The sequence below is a fragment of the Oncorhynchus mykiss genome, chromosome 28, assembly GCF_013265735.2.
Source record: "Oncorhynchus mykiss isolate Arlee chromosome 28, USDA_OmykA_1.1, whole genome shotgun sequence".
NCBI classification, from domain to species: domain Eukaryota; kingdom Metazoa; phylum Chordata; class Actinopteri; order Salmoniformes; family Salmonidae; genus Oncorhynchus; species Oncorhynchus mykiss.
In genome coordinates this window covers 29263878-29283246 of record NC_048592.1, presented here as the reverse complement: position 1 = coordinate 29283246, position 19369 = coordinate 29263878, and the positions used below count along the sequence as shown (strand labels likewise).

The window sequence follows — 19369 nt, the reverse complement described above, 5'->3', positions numbered from 1 at the left end:
ATTTAATGTGTGGCTGGTCTGGTGTGTAGTAGCTGCGTCTTGGTCGTGTGATCACTCGGCTATTACAATAAGCATTGAGTTTCACAATCAAGCAGGATTCAACTCAGATTTTTTTTAAAGACATTTTACATGGTTGTGGTTAACTTTTAAAAAATTCCATTTTCATGTTCTACTGGTTTCTCTTAGCCCTACAAATTCAACGCAAACAATAATAGTTAAAACAATGTTCTTGTTTCCATGTATATAGTTAGACAAGTCTTGCCACCAAGTGATCTATAGCCCATGCCCCTAATGAGAAGCAATTTTAATGGACTGATTCTTAAATCTAATACTATGCTTAAAATAATCCCATATTTCAGCTAACCTACTGTATATAGGAAATACTTTTCTTTTTAAATCCTGCTTTGCCACCATGGAGACGAAGCCCAGTAAGGGATGGGCCAACAGCCAAAAACAAGCAATGCCCAACTACAGGAGGGAGAGATGGGACAAAATTGTATTCCCCAGTCGTTTTTAAAATGAAGTCTTGTTTTTTGGGGTTTGACAAGAACCTCCTGAAAATAAGTTCCTTTGAGCCCTACTGAACAAGATCTAGTTCTGGAGTTCAAACGCTGGGCACTATACTTAAATCCACTGTCCAAAGACTGACCATCAAAACCAACTAAGCATTATTACAATGTGCAAAAAAAGTCAAGCTGAATCCAGGTCAGTCCATGGATGGAGGACATTGACATGCCTACACAACTAGCAGTTTACACACATACATGCACAATAACACTTTGAGGGGAGAGCAAGGGACTGATGGTTCCTACATTGCAAAGAAAAAGACTCAGCTCTGCTGAGAAGGAATTCAACAGTGCACCAAACACCCCTCAACACAATAAGGGGGGACACTTGAATTCCCCACTAAATTGCAAAGATTAACATCTTGAGTAGGAAGCGTGCATCAGAGAGAAATTATTGATAATGTGAAATTAAAATTTAAGTGACATGAAGGGTAATATGAACACAGCTCCAAATGCCTCCAGTGAGTAGTGGTTACTGACTGAATAAAATTAAGAGATGTGACCGCTACACTGCATCAACCCTCCTTGGACTGACAAAGTAGTACAGTCCATAAGAAAAGGACACCAATTGAAAAAGGGAGTGAAAAAATTAAATGGGTAGAGCAAATTAAGTGAGAGACAATGCTATACATATATAAGTGGACATACTGATGATTTGTTTGGAGGGGTTGAATGCTGATATTGTTGACGGACCGAGGGGCGGGATTAACAGACCAAGATAAAAAAAAAAAGTGAGCCTTAATCTTCATCAGACTCATCATCCTCGCTGATGTGGTATCCCCGTGCTGCGCTGTGGTGGGATGGAGGGGAAGGTGAGGCCTTGTTTAAGAAGGGCGAGGGGGAACGCTCACGGGTGGGGCTGCTGCTGGGGCTCTGTCTGGGGCTGATGGCCTGCAGCATGCGCCCTCTGCCCTCCTTCAACATGTGCTTCTAGAGAGAGAGAGGCAGCATCTCAGTCTAGATTCCAAGTTAATTTGTTGTTCTTAGGCTATAAAACAAATCCACGTTGATCTACAGCACGACATCTTCCATTGAACGCTTCACTATATTATTCCCCACAGCAGTAAATTAGGATTGCCACAAAAGACACTATTCTAGTTTACATTAAAATACACACACAAAACAAAAAAAGGTCTCACCAGTGCTCCCTCAGGGCCAAACATCTGCAGAAAGTTGCCAATGAACTCCCGGGACTTCTCCTCCCACTTCTGGATGAGGTCAATGCTCTTGTTCTCCACCTTCTGCACAAACTCTTTACTCTTCTCCTCCACATCTTTCACCTTCCTCTTCACCTTGTCCACACGTTCCTGCAGGTGGTACTTCTTCTCCTGAAAGACAGGGACACACATACCAGTGCAGTGTCATAACGCCAGACCTTGGCAAGTGAGGCTGCACTTAACTAGTAAACAAATCATGTTTCCTAGCAGCTTTTATTCAAATACAACTAGTACTACAACTAATTCTGATTCCACTGTCTTCCATGACAAATATACCTTTCACCCCCTTTTCTCCCCAATTTTATGGTATCCAATTGTCCCATCGATGCAACTCCCCTACGGACTCGGGAGAGGCGAAGGTCGTGAGCCATGTGTCCTCCGAAACACGACCCTGACAAGTCGCACTGCTTCTTGACACACTGCTCGCCTAACCCGGAAGCCAGCCGCACCAATGTGTTGAAGGAAACACCGTCCAGCTGACGATTGAAGTAAGCCCGCCACAAGGAGTCGCTAGAGTGCGATTGGACAAGGAAATCCCGGCCAGTAAAACCCTCCCCTAACCTGGACGATGCTGGGCCAATTGTGCGCTGCCTCATGGGTCTCCCGGTCATGGGCTGGCTGTAACACAGCCTGGCATTGAACCGGGTCTGTAGTTACGCCTTAAGCACTGCGATGCAAGGACAAATAGACCAATAGCTACCTCTCACAACTACTGCTCCTTATGACTCATCAAAAGTCATCAACCAAATACCATCATTACTACTAATAATAATGATAGTAACATGAAGTGTTACATTGATGAAGCTGACGTTGAGCTCCTTGGCCGTGTAGCCGCGTTGCAGGTTGCGTCTCACGTACACGTCATAGTCGCGGACGATGCGCGTGATGATGTCCGAGGTGGAGATTCCCTCCGTCCGCTGGGTAGGCGCAAACATGCCTGTAGGCACAAAGGGCCAAAAGGTGAGAGATGTCATCGTGACACACGGTCCCAGGACATTCATAATGGACATTCCTGCTGGTTGTTATGGTACCCACCCGCCTCCTTGATGTGCTTGTAAACGTCGTCCTGGCCTGCTGATGTATATGGGATGTCGTCATGAGCAACAAAGTCGATCTGGTGGGGTGAGGGGGGTGAACGAGAGAAGGAATACATTATACACCACACAGACAAAATACACTCTGAACGCACGACATTGCGTTCCATTCCCCCCCCCATCCTTCCTCTCTCTCACTCTGTGCTTGGAGAGGAACTCGGGCGTAAGCGTCCAGGGCGCGTTCCTGACGACCTCGTCCACGTAGCGACAGTGGCTGACTGCGTCGTAGCGCTCGTCCTCGTTCATCACCGTGAACCCCTTGAACTTGTGTGTCAGGTCGTCACTACACACTGAGACGAGAGGAAAAGAAGCATGGCGGTTCAGGGGAAGTGAGTCAACTTGAATTAGTTCTAGCACTTTACATAGAGGGTGCTTGGCGTTATGCCTCCGAAAAACGATTTCCTCTGAAGAACCAAATAAATGGACAGACAGTAAACCAGCAAGAGGGCACTCAAGGCATGTTGAGCGAGGAAAGCTTGACACAACCAGTGAGACACTCACCGCCCACAATGAGGTGTGTGTTCGGAAAGAGGCCCTTGGCCTGCATGAGGGCCCGGGCATGGCCTGAGTGGAACACATCAAAGATGCCATCTGCATACACCCGAACTGGCCTATCAACTGTGGGAGAGAGGGACATGATGGTGATGACGGCCAATCACAGGTCACGTCAATAGAGAAACATTCCTTATATTTTCAGAACTGTTCATGTCTTTTGAATGGTAATGCTTGCTACAGTTTGAGAGTGATTGAGATGCGTTTCTGAGTGTAGTGTATGTTGATGTGTGTGCGACTCACATGGAGTTCCCCTCTTGGCCTCGTCCATACTGACTCGCAGGTATGGAGTGTCCTCAGCCGACTCCAGCTCATCAGCATAGGGGGCGGGATCTTTTAAACCCTAGTGTACGAATACACATTATTACCATGACAACCATGAGAAGGGTTTCCTTCATAAGAATCATGACTCATTATCTTATCTTAACCAACACACATCAACTCCCTGTAAATGAAGTCTGCTCACACACATAAAGCCTCTTCCTCACTCACCACGGTGGATCTTGGGACTTTCCCTGGCCGTTCTACCTCCTCGGTCTCTCCGTTAGACCCATCTCTCCTCCTCTTCCTGGACAGGCTGGACCGGCTTGAGCTGTGGGCCTCCATCCCGGGGCTGAAATGTTACACACACACACACACACACACAGTAACAGCTATCATCTTGCTTAAAGAGAAAAAGCAATAAGATGCACTATTCCAAAAAAGAGAATTTGCTGTCTGCATGGACAAAAACAACATTCACCTGTAGCGGGATGTGCAAACAAGGAGTCTTATTGCAGCTACTGAAGGTTATACCTTTGTAAGAAATAAGCCTGTCAAAATAACGGAAACCCCAACATAAAATGTCTTAATAGGGCTTTGAGCCACCAGATCAGCTTCAATGCACCTTGGCATAGATTATACAAGTGTCAGGAACTCTATTGGAGGGATGTGACACCATTCTTCCATGAGACATTCCATCAGCTGTTTTGTTGATGGTAGTGGAAAACGCTGTCTCAGGTGCCGCTCCAGAATCTCCCATAAGTGTTTGATTGGTTTTAAATCTGGTGACTGAGACACACACCCTTTAACCCCCCTGTTTCAAAGTCACAGATCTCTTTTCTTCTAGCCATGGTAGTCAAAATAATGGGCAACTGGGCATTTATATACATGACCCTAAGCATGATGGGATGTTTCTTGTTTAATTAACTCAAGAACCACACCTGTGTTGTAGCACCTGCTTCCAATATACTTTGTATCCCTCATTAACTCAAGTGTTTCCTTTATTTTGGCAGTTACCTGTCTGTCATAGATCAGTCTCTCCCCAATGAGTCTACATTGAATGCAATTCACACCAATTCCATTATCCACCACAAGGCGGCGTCCATCCACTGGGCACTACAAGGAGGTAGAAAGGTCGAGTGGTGTGTTTCTGCGTCTGCCGGCAGGGTCGAATGGTGCGGTTACATAATAACCCAGGCATGTTCTCGGTGAACACGTTCACTCACTGGCCTTTCAAATCACTCACACTTTGAAGTCGACACTAATTATGTAAGAGAAGGGGGGGGGGGCGCTTGTTGCGCAACAAACTCGGCCTTTCTTGGACTGTTTCAGAGATTCACATGTCATGTCTGAAATTGGTTGCGATAAGGAGAAGACCAAGGACGATACATGCGATTAATGTGATAGGCTTCTTGAAATGTAAACTGTTGCCAAACTGAAACAGTTAAAACACAACGTTCCCATAGTTATTTACCCGTGTGTATGTTCCATGTGGGACCTGTTAGCGACTTTAGACTACAAAAGAATATTCCATTCCAGTCTACATCATCTAGCAACGTGACTGTGTGGGCTTGTATTACTATCTTCATGGGTACCGAAAATCCCCAAAAGGATAGAAAAACAAGGAAAAGTCTCCCTCATTGGGACAGTTCCCACTTCCCCACGAGGACAAAGGCTATTTTATGCTTAGGGGTTAGGTTTAGGGTTACAATTACGGTTAGGGGATAGTGATACGAGTTCGGGGTTATTGAAAATATTATTTTTTAATTTAAATCAATTTTAGGTCCACACACGGATAGTAAAACGTATGGTGGGTGTATGTATCACCAACGTTGTCACTCACTCACGGGCTTCCTGTGTCGAGTAAAGGCGTCCACATGCTTACTATCCAAAACAGTTCAGTTTGTGCATATATTATGATGACACTTTGTGACGTTATGGTCTTCGGCAAGGTTTTTTTCCCCCGGTTGTTCATGCACACAAAATATTTTCTCGAGACGAACCTTCGACCTTCACTTGAAAGTACCTATACTTGAATAACGAGAAAAAAAAGCAGCAATATTACTATTTACCCATCTTGAGTTACTGTGTAGCCACTCTCAAAATAGTCAGAATGAAGTCAGAATGAATCTAAGATAACTCAAGAAATCATTTAAGTTTGACGTTTTTGCCAAGGAGATCTCAGTCTCGCAATTTTACATCAAACGGGGATGTTTGGTGCAGTATTTCATAGGTGAAAACATTTGCATGAAAATTAGTCATCTCTTGTTGACTGACAACAATCACCAATAAAGGAGCATAGACTCAAAAAAGTGTGTGCACGACCAGCCAAAAAAAAAACATAGCCGAAGACCAAAACGCCACAATATGTTGTCGTTATATATGCTTAACTGTACCAAACTGTTTGGATGCAAGTATGCCAATGGATGCCTTTACACGGGAAGCCTGTCCGACCTTGTGCAGCTGTAAGCAAAGCTGTGTGGGGCGTATCTGCTGGCTACAATCTACAGCAATCGATTGTCATCTGATAGTAGAGAGAAAGACGGAGGTAGGGGTTATCACACGTAGCTAGCTTCGTTTAACTGACAAGGAGAGAGTGACCTCGAAGTGCAGATGTCCAGTCTTAATAACAAGCTGTCTTACATATATTAGCTTGACTATCTCTGACAATCCAACAAAGTACGTAGCTAGCTAGGTAGCCAGTTGTACCAAGTATAACTCTATGGGAAAGCAATCTGATCACACTATAGCTAGCTAGCTAAAAATATTTACTGTAATATGATTCACGAACTTACCGTTGTGCCTGGCCTGGGTTTTGCAGTGGAGAAGTAGCTAACGTACTGTTGAAAACTAGCTCATAGGCAGTATTCTACGAAAATCTTTGCTACCTACTGACTGTGAAGTTGGTGCGCTTTCTGCTGCTAACTAGCTAGCTGTTGGCTAACGCTAAATGTAATAACTAGCTAGTATAACAATTTACCGACTCCCAACATGCAGGTAACGTTAGTCCAATGTCACGAACTGTGCCAGCAGCTCGATATGTAGAGGGGAAGAGCAGACGGATTATCAACACAGTACTTCTGCAATCCTCGGATTGACAGGTTTACTCCACATAGGAACTACAACAACCAGAACATCTTTCCAGGAAGTGACGTTATTTTTTAATGGGTGGCCTGACGTTTCCGGTGAATTTTCCGCTGAAATCTCTGAAGTCGGAGAACGGTATTATTCTGCCACCTTGAGGCAACTAACTATTCAGGCAAATTCCTTTTTAGGAAACTACAATTTTATGTATGTATGCATGCCAGTGGAGGCTCCTGAGGGGAGGATGTCTCATAATAATGTATGGAACGAAGTGCTATGACTGGAATGCAGTGAATGGAATCAAACATCCAAACCATGCGTTTGATATAAGTCCAGCTATTATTTTGAGCCATCCTCCCCTCAACAGCCTCCACTGATGTGTGTGTGTGTGTACATACAGTTGAAGTCGGAAGTTTACGTACACTTAGGTTGGAGCCATTAAAACTCATCTTTCAACCACTCCACACATTTCTTGTTAACAAACTATAGTTTGGCAAGTCAGTTACGACATCTACTTTGTGCATGACACAAGTAATTTTTCCAACAATTATTTACAGACAGAATTTTTCACTTATAATTCACCGTATCCCAATTCCATTGGGTAAGAAGATTACATTCACTAAATTGACTGTGACTTTAAACAGCTTGGAAAATTACAGAAAATGAAGGCCTACCTTCAAACTCAGTGCCTCTTTGCTTGACATCATGGGCAAATCAAAATAAATCAGCCAAGACCTCAGAATTTGTTTGTAGACCTCCACAAGTCTGGTTCATCCTTGGGGGCAATTTCCAAACGCCTGAAGGTACCACGTTCATCTGTACAAACAATTGTACGCAAGTATAAACACCATGGGACCACGCAGCCGTCATACCGCTCAGGAAGGAGACGCGTTCTGTCTCCTAGAGATTAACGTACTTTGGTGCGCAAAGTGCAAATCAATCCCAGAACAACAGCAAAGGACCTTGTGAAGATGCTGGAGGAAACAGGTACAAAAGTATCTATATCCACAGTAAAACGAGTCCTATAATCAACATAACCTGGAAGGCTGCTCAGCAAAGAAGAAGCTACTGCTCCAAAACTGCCATAAAAAAGCCAGACTACAGTTTGCAACTGCACATGGGGACAAAGATCGTACTTCTTGGAGAAATGTCCTCTGGTCTGATGAAACAAAATAGAACTGTTTGGCCATAATGACCAAAGTTATCTTTGGAGGAAAAATGGGGATGCTTGCAAGCCGAAGAACACCATCCCAACCGTGAAGCACGGGGGTGGCAGCATCATGTTGTGGGGGTGCTTTGCTGCAGGAGGGACTGGTGCACTTCACAAAATAGATGGCATCATGAGGTAGGAAAATTGGGTGGATATATTGAAGCAACATCTCAAGACATCAGTCAGAAGTTAAAGCCTGGTCGCAAATGGGTCTTCCAAATGGACAATGACACCAAGCATACTTCCAAAGTTGTGGCAAAATGACTTAAGGACATAAATGTCAAGGTATTGGAGTGGCCATCACAAAGCCCTGACCTCAATCCCATAGAACATTTGTGGGCAGAACTGAAAAAGCGTGTGAGAGCAAGGAGGCCTACAAACCTGACTCAGTTATACCAGCTCTGTCAAGAGGAATGGGCCAAAATTCACCCAACTTATTGTGGGAAGCATGTGGAAGGCTACCTGAAACGTTTGACCCAAGTTAAACAATTGAAAGGCAATGCTACCAAATACTAATCGAGTGTATGTAAACTTCTGACACACTGTGAATGAGATGAAAGAAATTAAATCTGAAATAAATCAGTCTCTCTACTATTATTCTGAAATTTCGCATTCTTAAAATAAAGTGGTGATCCTAACTGACCCCAGATGGAATTTTTACTGGGATTAAATGTCAGGAATTGTGAAAAACTGAGTTTAAATGTATTTGGCTAAATTGTATGTAAACTTTAGACTTCAACTGTACATGCAAATATGTTAGTATTTATTCTGGGTGATGATTGGTATCTTACATAAGAAAAGCACAAAATAATGTACCAATTATCATATTTTATTAATTTCGCTCTTACATTGCCAGCATACTTTATGCACAGTAAAATAACCAGGTTGACATTTTCATCCAGCCCTTAATATTTACTTCTAAACACTGGTTTAGTGAAGATAATGACATTTTATCCAGTAATCTTGAGCCTTGAACTGTTTCCGTAAACATGAGGACAGGACGTCAGATCAACTACCAAAGCTTGAAGATGTCCTTATCTTACTTTTACTGATCCATATTCAACTGACTGTGGATCAGTTGACAATCCCAAAGCCGCAAGAATAGGCAGGGCCAATCAATAGATACAAAATATTTAAAAAGTAGATGAGGACTAGACCGCAAAAAACAATAGGACTGCTTATCATTACGTACCACTAATTTCTACCAAAACCATATAGTTTGCCCAACTTCTTAAACCAACGGCTTTGAGCATTCCATTTGTAAGACAAGTTTTTTAATTATAGACAATCAGGAACTCTTTGATTATAAGGTGTCATGTAAATGCATCATAATGCCATAACTTCAATGTCCTAACTTTCTAAATACATGGCTCTGGTTTCTACCATTTAGTTGTTCTTTTGGCATGAGTATTATATCCAGCTTCAAATCTTGTGCTAAGATTTGTGTTGCTGAATTTCTTTCCAGTCTGACCAAGGCATTTGGCCATTCTACCAAACAGAAAACATGTTCAAAGCAAAACAGAACATTTCTTTCAATACACTAAATTAAAGTAGAAATTATAGTTCATTTTACACACTGAAATTACAACAAAGTGGTGGCAAATAAGACTTCTAGAAAGGACCACCAAAAACAGAGCTCACAATTCCACAAGATGGCCAACTTGCCTGAGATTGACAGAGCACATCACCTTATTATTTCAGAAACCCCACTATTGGAATGCAGCTTGATGGCTTTTTGTTGTGTGCTGAAAATTGTTAACCTCTATCATTTAAGGCACAAGGTAGGAATGACTTGACAGAGCTTGCCAAAAGTAACCAGAGACAAATAACAAAGGTCGAACAAAATAATACAAATTAAGAACAGAAAGTCACAAAGTGCAAGACAGTGGCTCATCGTCCTTGGCCTAGCTGTGTGCAACTTAAGAAGACTGAGAATGTTGAGTGAAGGATAATGGGACGTCATCAAGCTGAGAGAGGTGGTACTTGGTTGGGCGGATACTGAGTGGAATGAACGGGGTGGACATTTCATCCTACATGCCCATCCGAATGCTCTGAATGATCTGGAAGATAGCTGTGGAGAGAGAGAATTCAAATGTCAAGAAAACAAATCTACACTGGAGTTCATTGACAAGGAATTTAGCTGAGTCAAAGAACCCCTCAGATGACGCTAGAAAACCCTGACCCAAAGTGAAGGTTTTTATTCACTGACAACAGCAGTCGTCATTGAAGCTCGGAACACTGTTGGGAACTTACCAGAATGTACTGCTGGAATAGTTTACCGTTTCTCCTTTCTTTTAACTTGCCAGTGTGACTATATCCCTCCTTTCCTGCAAAGTATTAATTTATGTTTCCAAGGTGACTAATGTAATTGCTCTATTATGTTCTGCTGGAATCTCTGAAAGTGTTGCCAAACCCACTGACTACTAAAAGCCTGGACTGGGACAAACAGCAGGAGGGGAGGACAAGGGAGTAAGCCAAAATGTCAAATCAGACCACACAGAAACAGTACAAACATTCTGTCTGACCCAGGATAAATGATGAAAACAGACTCCCAACAGTTAGCAGGCGGAGTTCTTCGAACACTTATCAAAACTGGTCTTTCCCTAATATTAGCTGAGAGAGGCAACAAGCGCATTGATATTGCCTGTCAAAAAGCAAATATTGACAAAAAGATAGATGTGCAGAGGCTGACAACCCTATGGCTGTGAGGAGATATAGTGGTCCTTTGTAGCTCCGTTGGAAGAGCATGGTGCTTGTAACGCCAGGGTAGTGGATTCGATTCCAGAGACCACCCATACGTAAAATATATGCATGCATGACTAAGTCACTTTGGATAAAAGCGTCTGCTATATGGCATATATTAAAGAGCCTAACAAACCCCTAATGAGACCATTGCTTGGTTTGAATACGGTATGAAGGTCCTGCCTACTTCCTGGATCATGTCCCACACTGTTTTTCAATGGCCTTATTATAGCATCATGAAACCGTGACCATTTAAGATACTGTATATGTACAATTCTATTAGTATTTGTGGATTAATTTAATTCTACCTAATGCCTTTGAACATTTTCAATTACACAAAAATAAAATGTAATTGAAAAACCTTAATGAAAGGCATCAGGTAAATGTAAATGATTCCACAAATATGAATATAATCTTACATAGGAATTTGATGATATAGTCTTGAAGGCCATTCAAAAACTGAGTGGTCCATGATCCAGGAAGTAGGCGGGACATTCATACTGTAGACGTGGGTGTATACTAGGAACCAAACAGAACCAAACAGGGAGGGACCTACCTGAATTTGTCCAATAGAAACTAATTTTTGTTGGAAAAGATTTTCCATTTGCTACAGTTAGGACTAATGATTACACCCCTGGTCTACTTCAAAGACTGTTTGTGAGATAAGGTTATGAGATATGTTTTTTATTTCAACGTTATATTCAGCACCATAACAAGTCGTACAAGACATCACACCTGTGGGAATGTGAACACCTGCACACACTTGAGAGAAAACATGCTCATTTCAGATATGAAGAAAGAAGCAATGGGAGGACACAATTTGCCCCAGCACTACGATTTCACATTCCAAATCTACACCTGTAGACCTCAAAGGTATAGATAGGTAAGCAATTTGGTTTCATCTGGCCTTATAACAAGCTCGGCAGAATGTTGGATACACCTTTCCAATCCTTTCAGATCAACAAAAGCGTCTGGGATAAAGTATGGATCCATTTCAGAGTTCTGCTCATCATCACTGGGAAATTAGTAAAATAGTCAACAGAACTCACCTGATCCACACACAACAAAGATGAAGAGGGCCAACAGCCATGGTCCCACAGCCACCTTATCATCTTGAGGGTTTCTCTGTGAAACCAAATACAGTACACGTCATGGTACTGTACTAACATGGCAACGGTCAAACATGTATCATTCTCAAACCGGTAATCAGAAACATACAGCTGTTTAAATAGAATGTAAACAACTTTGTATGATGTTACATTTCATGGATACTATCGCAACAGCTGACCAAAGATTGAAAGCTTGAGCTGGGCAACTTGGCAATTTGCATATACTATGGGCAAAGCATAAGTAAATGTTGACAAAAACGAAACAAAAAACTAGCAAACAATCAGAAAATTAAACATTTGCTAGTTACTCATTTTAAGTAACATATTCCTTAACCCGTTTGCAAACCAAAATAAAATGGTTAAAATGTTACCGTAGATTTGGCTACGTTGCCTCTTTGCGTGATATTCTTGCTGTGTTTTTCGTTGGCCATACGAATCCTCTGTTTGGCGACCATCTTCCAAATAAGTAGGTTATGAATTATTTTACAAAAATGTGGAATGTTAGTTATATGGTTAATCTGGCTCACTGGTATGCAGTTGGCACTCGTCTACTCTACAGTACAAAATGTTTCAAAAGGGAGAATAAAAGCAGGGCAAATGTCTACGTATGCAAAGTCTTAAGCCCGCCCACACAGGAAGACCGCATTTCGAACGTGCAATGTATATTTGCTATATCTTTCCGCCGCTCACTGTGTGGCGATATAGTTCTTCCCACTTTGATCATTACAAACTATCGCTTACCATATTATTGCATTTGCTAGTGTAGTTTCACAATTCTAGTACTTCAGCTCTTTCGACTTTGATATATGTAGTAAATGCAAACCTAATGCACTTGACTTCGATGGCTGCATTGACAGAGACATGTTCATGTCAAATTCATTTCAGTTGTTTTTTAAATTCATTTCAGTATTGTCTTCATTTTTGTATATGGGAACATGTAAGGTAGGACAATGGTTACCCAAACAAACAATGGTCAGAATGTACTCAAGCGGCAGAGTCGATATTCGCGTTTATAAACCCAGGGTCGTTACAGTACTAATATATCCAATCCACAGTTAGATGACAGGCACTTGGTTGTGTGCAGTAAGATAATTCAATATTACAATTGACACATTTTTTGTTGTTGATAATTCAATTGTACAGGTAAACGGTCACCTACTCATGCTCGTTGCGCATCAATTTTAAAGCGTTTGTTCTTGTGATGCGGTCTTTAATGATGACGTGTATATATTTACCTATGCCAAAGAGTTTTATAACTAAACCAAGATAGACCACAGCTTGTCATTTCAATTGGCTACAAATGAGTCATAGTGGCAGAACACGCAAAAGCTAGCGAGATCCCATTGGCGTGTGCTAATATATTTCCGTTAAGGAACGCCTACTCTGAGTTTAAAAAAACTTTTGCAAAGGGTAAAGTCTACAAAAGTCTAAACAGGCTTTCTCTGGTTGAGCAACGTTATTTTTTATTTTACCTTTATTTAACTAGGCATGTCAGTTAAGAAAAAAATATTATTTTAAATTAAGGTCTACCCCCTAACATGGACGACGCTGGACCAATTGTGCGCCGCCCTATGGGACTCCCGATCACGACCGGTTGTGATACAGCCCGTGATCGAACCAGGGTCTGTAGTGACGCCTCTAGCACCGAGATGCAGTGCTTTAAACCGCTGCGACACTCAGGAGCCTTAAAATTGGCTAGTTAACGTGTTTTTTGTAAGTGGCTTTGAAGGTGTACTGTCATGTATATTCATACTCAGAAAAATCACAGAATTTATTATACATGTGCTTAATTTTTCACTGAACTGTGACGTTTCACTTAACTCAATTTCTCGGGCAATATGCTGCGTTCATACTAGTCGGAACTCTGACATGTCCGACTTGCTAACTGGTTGCAGTTATATTACGTGCCGCGCGTTCAATCAGTTAGCAAGTCGGAAATGTAAGTATTTCCGAATTCCGTCTAGAACGTGAACCTGGCAATAGTTTCACAGAGCAGAGTGGGGGACGGGAGCACCGGACTGATGCAGTAGTGAAGAAATCGTAGCAGAATGGCGGAGAGGTGGCTACCTTTTTCGATCATATTTCTAGGAGTTCTCTCCTTGTATTGTGCTGCGTCGGCTGATAACAGCGGCATTAAGAAGATGAAGATGCAATTTGCAACAGGGCCACTTCTTAAATTCCAAATCTGGTAAGGGAGTGCAATACATTTTGAGTAGACCTCTGTTGTTCAGTTAGCATTAGCTACTTGCCTGTGTGTGTCTAAACCGAATTTGCATTTCCTGTCTCGGAACAAGAATCGTTATAATTTCCATGTAATCGAATTGACTGTCAAACTAGTGTAGCGTCCCATATTTTTGTTCAAAACATTATCTAACCTATTTTTCTTGAATTTATTATTTAGCTAGGAGTAACGAGCTAGCTACGGCAGTGCAAAGCTACTGTAGTTAGCTAGTTACCTAATAGGATTTAACTAACTAATTCTGCTCAGGAAGTTGGGTGCAGTCAAAACCATAATCAGCGCAGTATTTTTGGTTAGCTAACAACATCCACATGTTTATGTAGCTAAATGACAACCGTGTTTTGTCTGTTGTTAATTAATCATCTGTAGGTGAGAGTTTGAAAAAAACATCTAGTTCGCTACTCCCACTGTCAAATGGTTAATCCTGTGATTTGCATACCCTTGTAGGCAATAATTGTTGGATTAATTTATACCATATCAAGAGCATGGTATTAACTCAAACCAAGGGAGATTTGTGTTTGGAATGTGAAATGGTTATGTTCAGTAGTTTAATGATGCATTTGTGCAATAGAGTAACCGTGTGCCATACAATGAAATGTCACCACATGCTTTACTGGCAACACACCAGTATTGGTATGGAAGTCGCAACAACCAATCAAAGATGACTTTAGTTTGTGTATATGTTTGGCTGTGACCAAGTGTATCTAGCCTTGCCTCTGAGGACTGTGTGTTATTCTGAGTGCCCCACTATCTGTTCCCATGACTCTGGCCCTGTTTGACTCTCTCTCCAACTCTCTCTCAGCATCTCCTGAGGGTACAAGAGGGTGTTTGAGGAGTACATGCAGGTCTTGTACCAGCGGTACCCAGACATCCGCATTGAGGGAGAGAACTACCTTCCTCTACCCCTCTACCGGTAAATTATACTCAATGATGTATATAAACCCTGGGTTGCTGATGTTATGTATTGGCCATTGAGAGGCTTTGGAGCCACCGGTCGGCCATATTGGCACTCCCCAGTAGGAGCAGTCCTCCATAGGAATGAATGTAATTCTACAGTATTTCAGTTCAATGTTTCAAGAACAAAATTACATGTATTTACATATTTGTGTTGTTGTGGGGACAGTTACATTAGTCATCTCAAAAAATGATACTTTAATTGACATGTGTTTACCTTTTATTTTTATGTTTAGCTTACAATGTAATAATGCATAATGTCATTACAATATGCATTGAGGTGTCTGTAATAATGTAGACATTAATACATTAATTTCTATAGGAGTGCTAAGATGGAGGCACAGTGGCTTCAACACAGCGCTCCCTATCAGACATCTTGTGTATAACAAAATAACTGGTTACACTGTGTGCCACCATACCATGGAAACACTTGACACTTAAATTTGAAGCGTATTGCAATGTATTCTTCCATGTGTGGTTGTTAACAACAAATTGACCCTCAGGTCTTCATCTGTTCTGGGCCTAAGGGCTAACACACTACATACTGCCGGGTGCAAAATCATTTTCTTTGTTGACGATTTACACCTTGATATCTGCCACTGTGTTCTACCCTCTCTCTGGAAGTTGACATCTTGTTTGCTGTCCTCAGACATGTTGCTTCCTTCCTGTCCATGTTCAAGCTGGCACTGATCGGACTGATCATCATCGGCAAGGACCCTTTTGCCCTCTGCGGTATGCAAGCCCCAGGCATCTGGGTCTGGGGACAGGAGAATAAGGTGAGACTCTCTTAGGTAAAAAATGCTACATGACACTTGGTGTTAGCATCACAGGCATACCGTATGTTATTGTATAACAATACTCTGTAGTTTAAGTATAGCCATGTTGATATGTGTTTATTTAACTCAGTCCTTAAGAGATACATTGAAAATGTAAGAGTAGTCATAGTCACTACTGAGACACACACACACTCTCATAACTTACCCATGGGAGTTCATAACAACTGTTTGTTGTTTTACCTGGCTATGAACCTGGATCTCCACGGTAACATGAGCCACTGGTGCTGAAGTAGAGTGCACGCAGTATTGAAATCCCATCCATATATACCTTGAGCTCCAACAGTAGAGCGAGAAAGTTAGATGCACCCTTCTCACCGGGGGTGGGTAGCATTTTTTTTTTGGGGGGGGGGGGGTTATGATAGTTATGATTAACTTTCTCACTCATTATTCATGATTCATTCAGGATTATCTGTAATCATGGTAGCATCCACATTAATGTAGAAGTGTTTTGAAAACATTATATTCTTGTTTACAATCAAATTTACTCCAAAATGACACATTATTTTCCATTAATTTCTATTGGGCACAAAATAATCTGAAACACAACCAAAACAAACAGCAAATGCATCCAACACGTTTATAGAATAACAGTCTTGATGTAGTCATTGCGTTCTAGGAATATGGGATGAAAATAATAACCTTTTTACTACTTTAATACACAAGTGAATTTTACCCAATACTTTTGGTACCCTAAAATGGGGGTTTCACCTGATATGGATGAAAATACCTTCAAATAAAAGCTTTAACCTCATTGTCATTATATCATTTCAAATCCAAAGTGCTGGAGTACAGAGCCGAAACAACAGTCCCAATAGTTTTGGTGCTTACAATATATGCAAAACACACTGTGGGCAAATAAGAATGTACTTGGGTTATGTAAGCAGTAACAAGGGAGCACTATTTTACTCTTGCCTCTGCCTACCGCTACAACATGTTGCTGTTTTATCCTTGAGCTGGGGTACACAGGCTATGGAACAATTTGAGATTGTTATCTATACTTATATACATGTTATATACAAACTTTCTAACTCAAATTGACAACCAGTGAACCTTGCCCCAGTAAACTCAAATCCTGATGTGGAGACATCATTTATCTATGTGTCATGTTAGACACCAGAGAAGATGGAATCCATGGCAAAACACTCATCGATTGGTGTTGATATTGAGTTTCTGTTTGTGTCTCTTTCAGATTTATGCCTGCATGATGGTGTTCTTCTTCAGCAACATGATTGAAAACCAGTGTATGTCAACAGGAGCGTTTGAAATCACGTTAAACGGTAAGGCTCACTTTTCCACATTACTTGTTTGCATGAGTATGCACAAATCCTCCACGGACCTTGCATCATTGTAAAACATCACACAGAAAAGAGTGCGGAGAGTTGATTTGTTTGTACCTACCTGGGCAGATGTGCCAGTGTGGTCCAAGCTGGAGTCAGGTCACCTGCCCTCCATGCAGCAGCTGGTCCAGATCCTGGAGAACGAGATGAAGATGAATGTACCCATGGACACACTCCCCCACCACCGCTCCTAACCCTGTCTCATCCCCCTGGATGGAGCCATAGACCCCTCCACGTACGGAACCCTCCTCTACGTCTTCTATCCACCTCAGTCTGCACAGTGGAAAGAACCACCATCTCACACACACACAATATCTCAGACTTATTTACAATGTGGTATGGTGTTTGTGTGCTTAAGTGTTCTATTCACATGACCATAGTTGTCAGTTTAGGAATACTGAACCTACTGAACCTACTCAACCTTCCATCAAAAGTTAGGGTGTCATTTTTTTGACAGAACTTCAAGGACTTTTGGATGCGCTTGATGTACTCACTTTTGTCTCTATTTCCTCTGCAGGTTTGAGGTGGGTTTCTCAATGGACTGTGAGGTGATGTTAATGAAGGTCTGCGCTGAAGGCAGGAAGACTGCTAGCTCAGACTGGATGTCCCCATTGCTCCTCACCACGCCCCTTAGACGCCCTGCCCCTGATGCTGGCTTGGGATCTATGGCAACCGCAACAGCCATTTTCTTGTACTATTACTACTGCAGATCATTCATCTTGTTGCAATAAACATTCAGTTTTGTCTCTTATGCTCACATGGATCAATTTAAGCGCAACAATATTGATGTGAATGGTCAGATATTAGAGATTAATATAGATTCTCCCCCCCCCCCCCCCCCCCCCCCCACCCTTCCAGATCACAGGTCTTTAATTAGCCACACATCGATCCATGTGAGTTAGGCATGACTATAGGTGGCGTGTCCATAAGGCCAAAATGATATAGCCTAATTAGCCTTTTCCTGTCTATACAGAAATAAATAAAATCATTTAAAATGGGCTACTAAAGTATGATTTGCCCACAGCGGGTCATAAGCATTGCCTGCAGTCGGAAGGAAAGGCAGCACACGGCATACACCAAATGCATGATTGTTTTGTTGTGACTGTCATTGAAAAGCAAAGGCTCAGCCAGGCATTTCACAATGTTTCAAAATACAATCGAAGAAAACCTAGTTTGAGAAGTAAACCTTTATTGCTGTCAGGAGAAAACAATGAAAAGACTAATCTGACTTTTACTATAACAATTATCAACTTAATTGAGCTAGTGGACCCCATCTTGACAGCGGTGTGAGTAAAATAAAATGTTTTAGAGTTAATTTCCTCCAATTCTACACATTTTGCTGTGGGGTAGAGAAAATATTTTACTGTTTTAAAGCTAGTTTCCTATAATTCTACACATTTTGTTGTGGGGCAGAGAAAATATTTTACTGTTTTAAAGCTAGTTTCCTATAATTCTACACATTTTGCTGTGGGGCAGAGAAAATATTTTACTGTTTTAAAGCTAGTTTCCTATAATTCTACACATTTTGTTGTGGGGCAGAGAGGAAGATTAGCTGTTTTACAATTCATTCCCTGCAATAATATTTTTTTGCCATAGGGAGGAGAGAAATGCTTGCAGTTTAATATATGAATGAGACTAACAAAATCAACAGTGGCTGGTCATTTGACCATGACAACAAGTCTAGATAGCTGACCGCTAAACTCATTTAGCAATCCCCCCCAAAAAATGCTGATGTAAAACCAAATTTCGAAATTGCTCCTTGTGCATTCTACTATTCCGAGGGCCGCCAGTTGCCCTGTCCGAAGCCTACTGTACGCTATACATGCTCAGCATTACATCCAACAGGTATTGAGTTATATTATTAGCCTAAATTATGACAATACAATCTACTCATCACATTACGAAAAGTAGGCTTGCATAAGTGCAAATGCGATGATGCATGGAATGCTTTATTATGAAGGTGCATTTTTATGGTGAAAATGTGCTTCCCCAAACTTAACTCACACGCCTCATAGTCATGACGTTTTTCTTTTCAGACATTATTTATATTACAACCATTGTTGGTGAACTACACGGAAAACATTTTACATCGTCTGATCATGAGCATTTGAATAACATTTAAAATAGCATTTCAGAATGATTGTAATTTGTATATTTCTTTGCATAGC

The 19369-nt window shown here is 41.5% G+C and overlaps 3 protein-coding genes across 6 annotated transcripts; 1 reads left to right on the top strand and 2 right to left on the bottom strand.

The window, feature by feature from the left end:
- Window positions 1–92: 92 nt before the first annotated feature.
- On the bottom strand, window positions 93–6841 carry LOC110508882 (choline-phosphate cytidylyltransferase A). Of its 4 annotated transcripts, none has more exons than XM_036966975.1 (10): window positions 6486–6827; window positions 4708–4846; window positions 3922–4042; window positions 3673–3772; window positions 3379–3495; window positions 3016–3167; window positions 2819–2897; window positions 2578–2720; window positions 1706–1894; window positions 93–1496 (listed from the first exon to the last, which is right to left on the bottom strand). In XM_036966975.1, the coding sequence occupies exons 2-10, from the start codon at window positions 4716–4718 to the stop codon at window positions 1305–1307; spliced, it is 1104 nt and encodes a 367-aa protein (XP_036822870.1). In that variant the 5' UTR covers window positions 4719–4846; window positions 6486–6827; the 3' UTR covers window positions 93–1304. The 4 variants fall into 4 exon arrangements, with proteins under 4 accessions (XP_036822870.1, XP_021445440.2, XP_021445441.2 ...); XM_021589765.2 differs by having other exon boundaries at window positions 4708–4806; XM_021589766.2 differs by lacking the exon at window positions 4708–4846 and having other exon boundaries at window positions 6486–6841.
- Window positions 6842–8792: 1951 nt separating this feature from the next.
- LOC110508880 (stress-associated endoplasmic reticulum protein 1) lies at window positions 8793–12510 on the bottom strand. Its single transcript, XM_021589759.2, has 3 exons — window positions 12207–12510; window positions 11776–11851; window positions 8793–10055 (listed from the first exon to the last, which is right to left on the bottom strand). Exons 1-3 carry the CDS (start codon window positions 12288–12290, stop codon window positions 10015–10017), a joined length of 201 nt encoding a protein of 66 aa, XP_021445434.1. The 5' UTR covers window positions 12291–12510; the 3' UTR covers window positions 8793–10014.
- A 1213-nt stretch (window positions 12511–13723) lies between these two features.
- Window positions 13724–18418, top strand: LOC110508879 (thioredoxin reductase-like selenoprotein T1a). The gene is made up of 6 exons (XM_021589758.2): window positions 13724–14023; window positions 14877–14987; window positions 15678–15804; window positions 17054–17141; window positions 17271–17436; window positions 17719–18418. Exons 1-5 carry the CDS (start codon window positions 13884–13886, stop codon window positions 17393–17395), a joined length of 591 nt encoding a protein of 196 aa, XP_021445433.2. The 5' UTR covers window positions 13724–13883; the 3' UTR covers window positions 17396–17436; window positions 17719–18418.
- The last annotated feature ends 951 nt before the right edge of the window (window positions 18419–19369 follow it).

What these genes read in the sequence shown, in the direction of transcription:
- LOC110508880 (XM_021589759.2), bottom strand. Translation starts at nt 12,290, where the DNA reads ATGGTCGCCAAACAGAGGATTCGTATGGCCAACGAAAAACACAGCAAG. An exon ending in GCAACGTAGCCAAATCTACG is followed by an intron (nt 11,852 to 12,206) that starts GTAACATTTTAA and finishes TTGGTTTCACAG; the next exon opens with AGAAACCCTCAAGATGATAA. An exon ending in CTTTGTTGTGTGTGGATCAG is followed by an intron (nt 10,056 to 11,775) that starts GTGAGTTCTGTT and finishes CTCTCTCCACAG; the next exon opens with CTATCTTCCAGATCATTCAG.
- LOC110508882 (XM_036966975.1), bottom strand. An exon ending in GGCCAAGAGGGGAACTCCAT is followed by an intron (nt 3,496 to 3,672) that starts GTGAGTCGCACA and finishes TCTCTCCCACAG; the next exon opens with TTGATAGGCCAGTTCGGGTG. An exon ending in TTGGCCCTGAGGGAGCACTG is followed by an intron (nt 1,497 to 1,705) that starts GTGAGACCTTTT and finishes CTCTCTCTCTAG; the next exon opens with AAGCACATGTTGAAGGAGGG.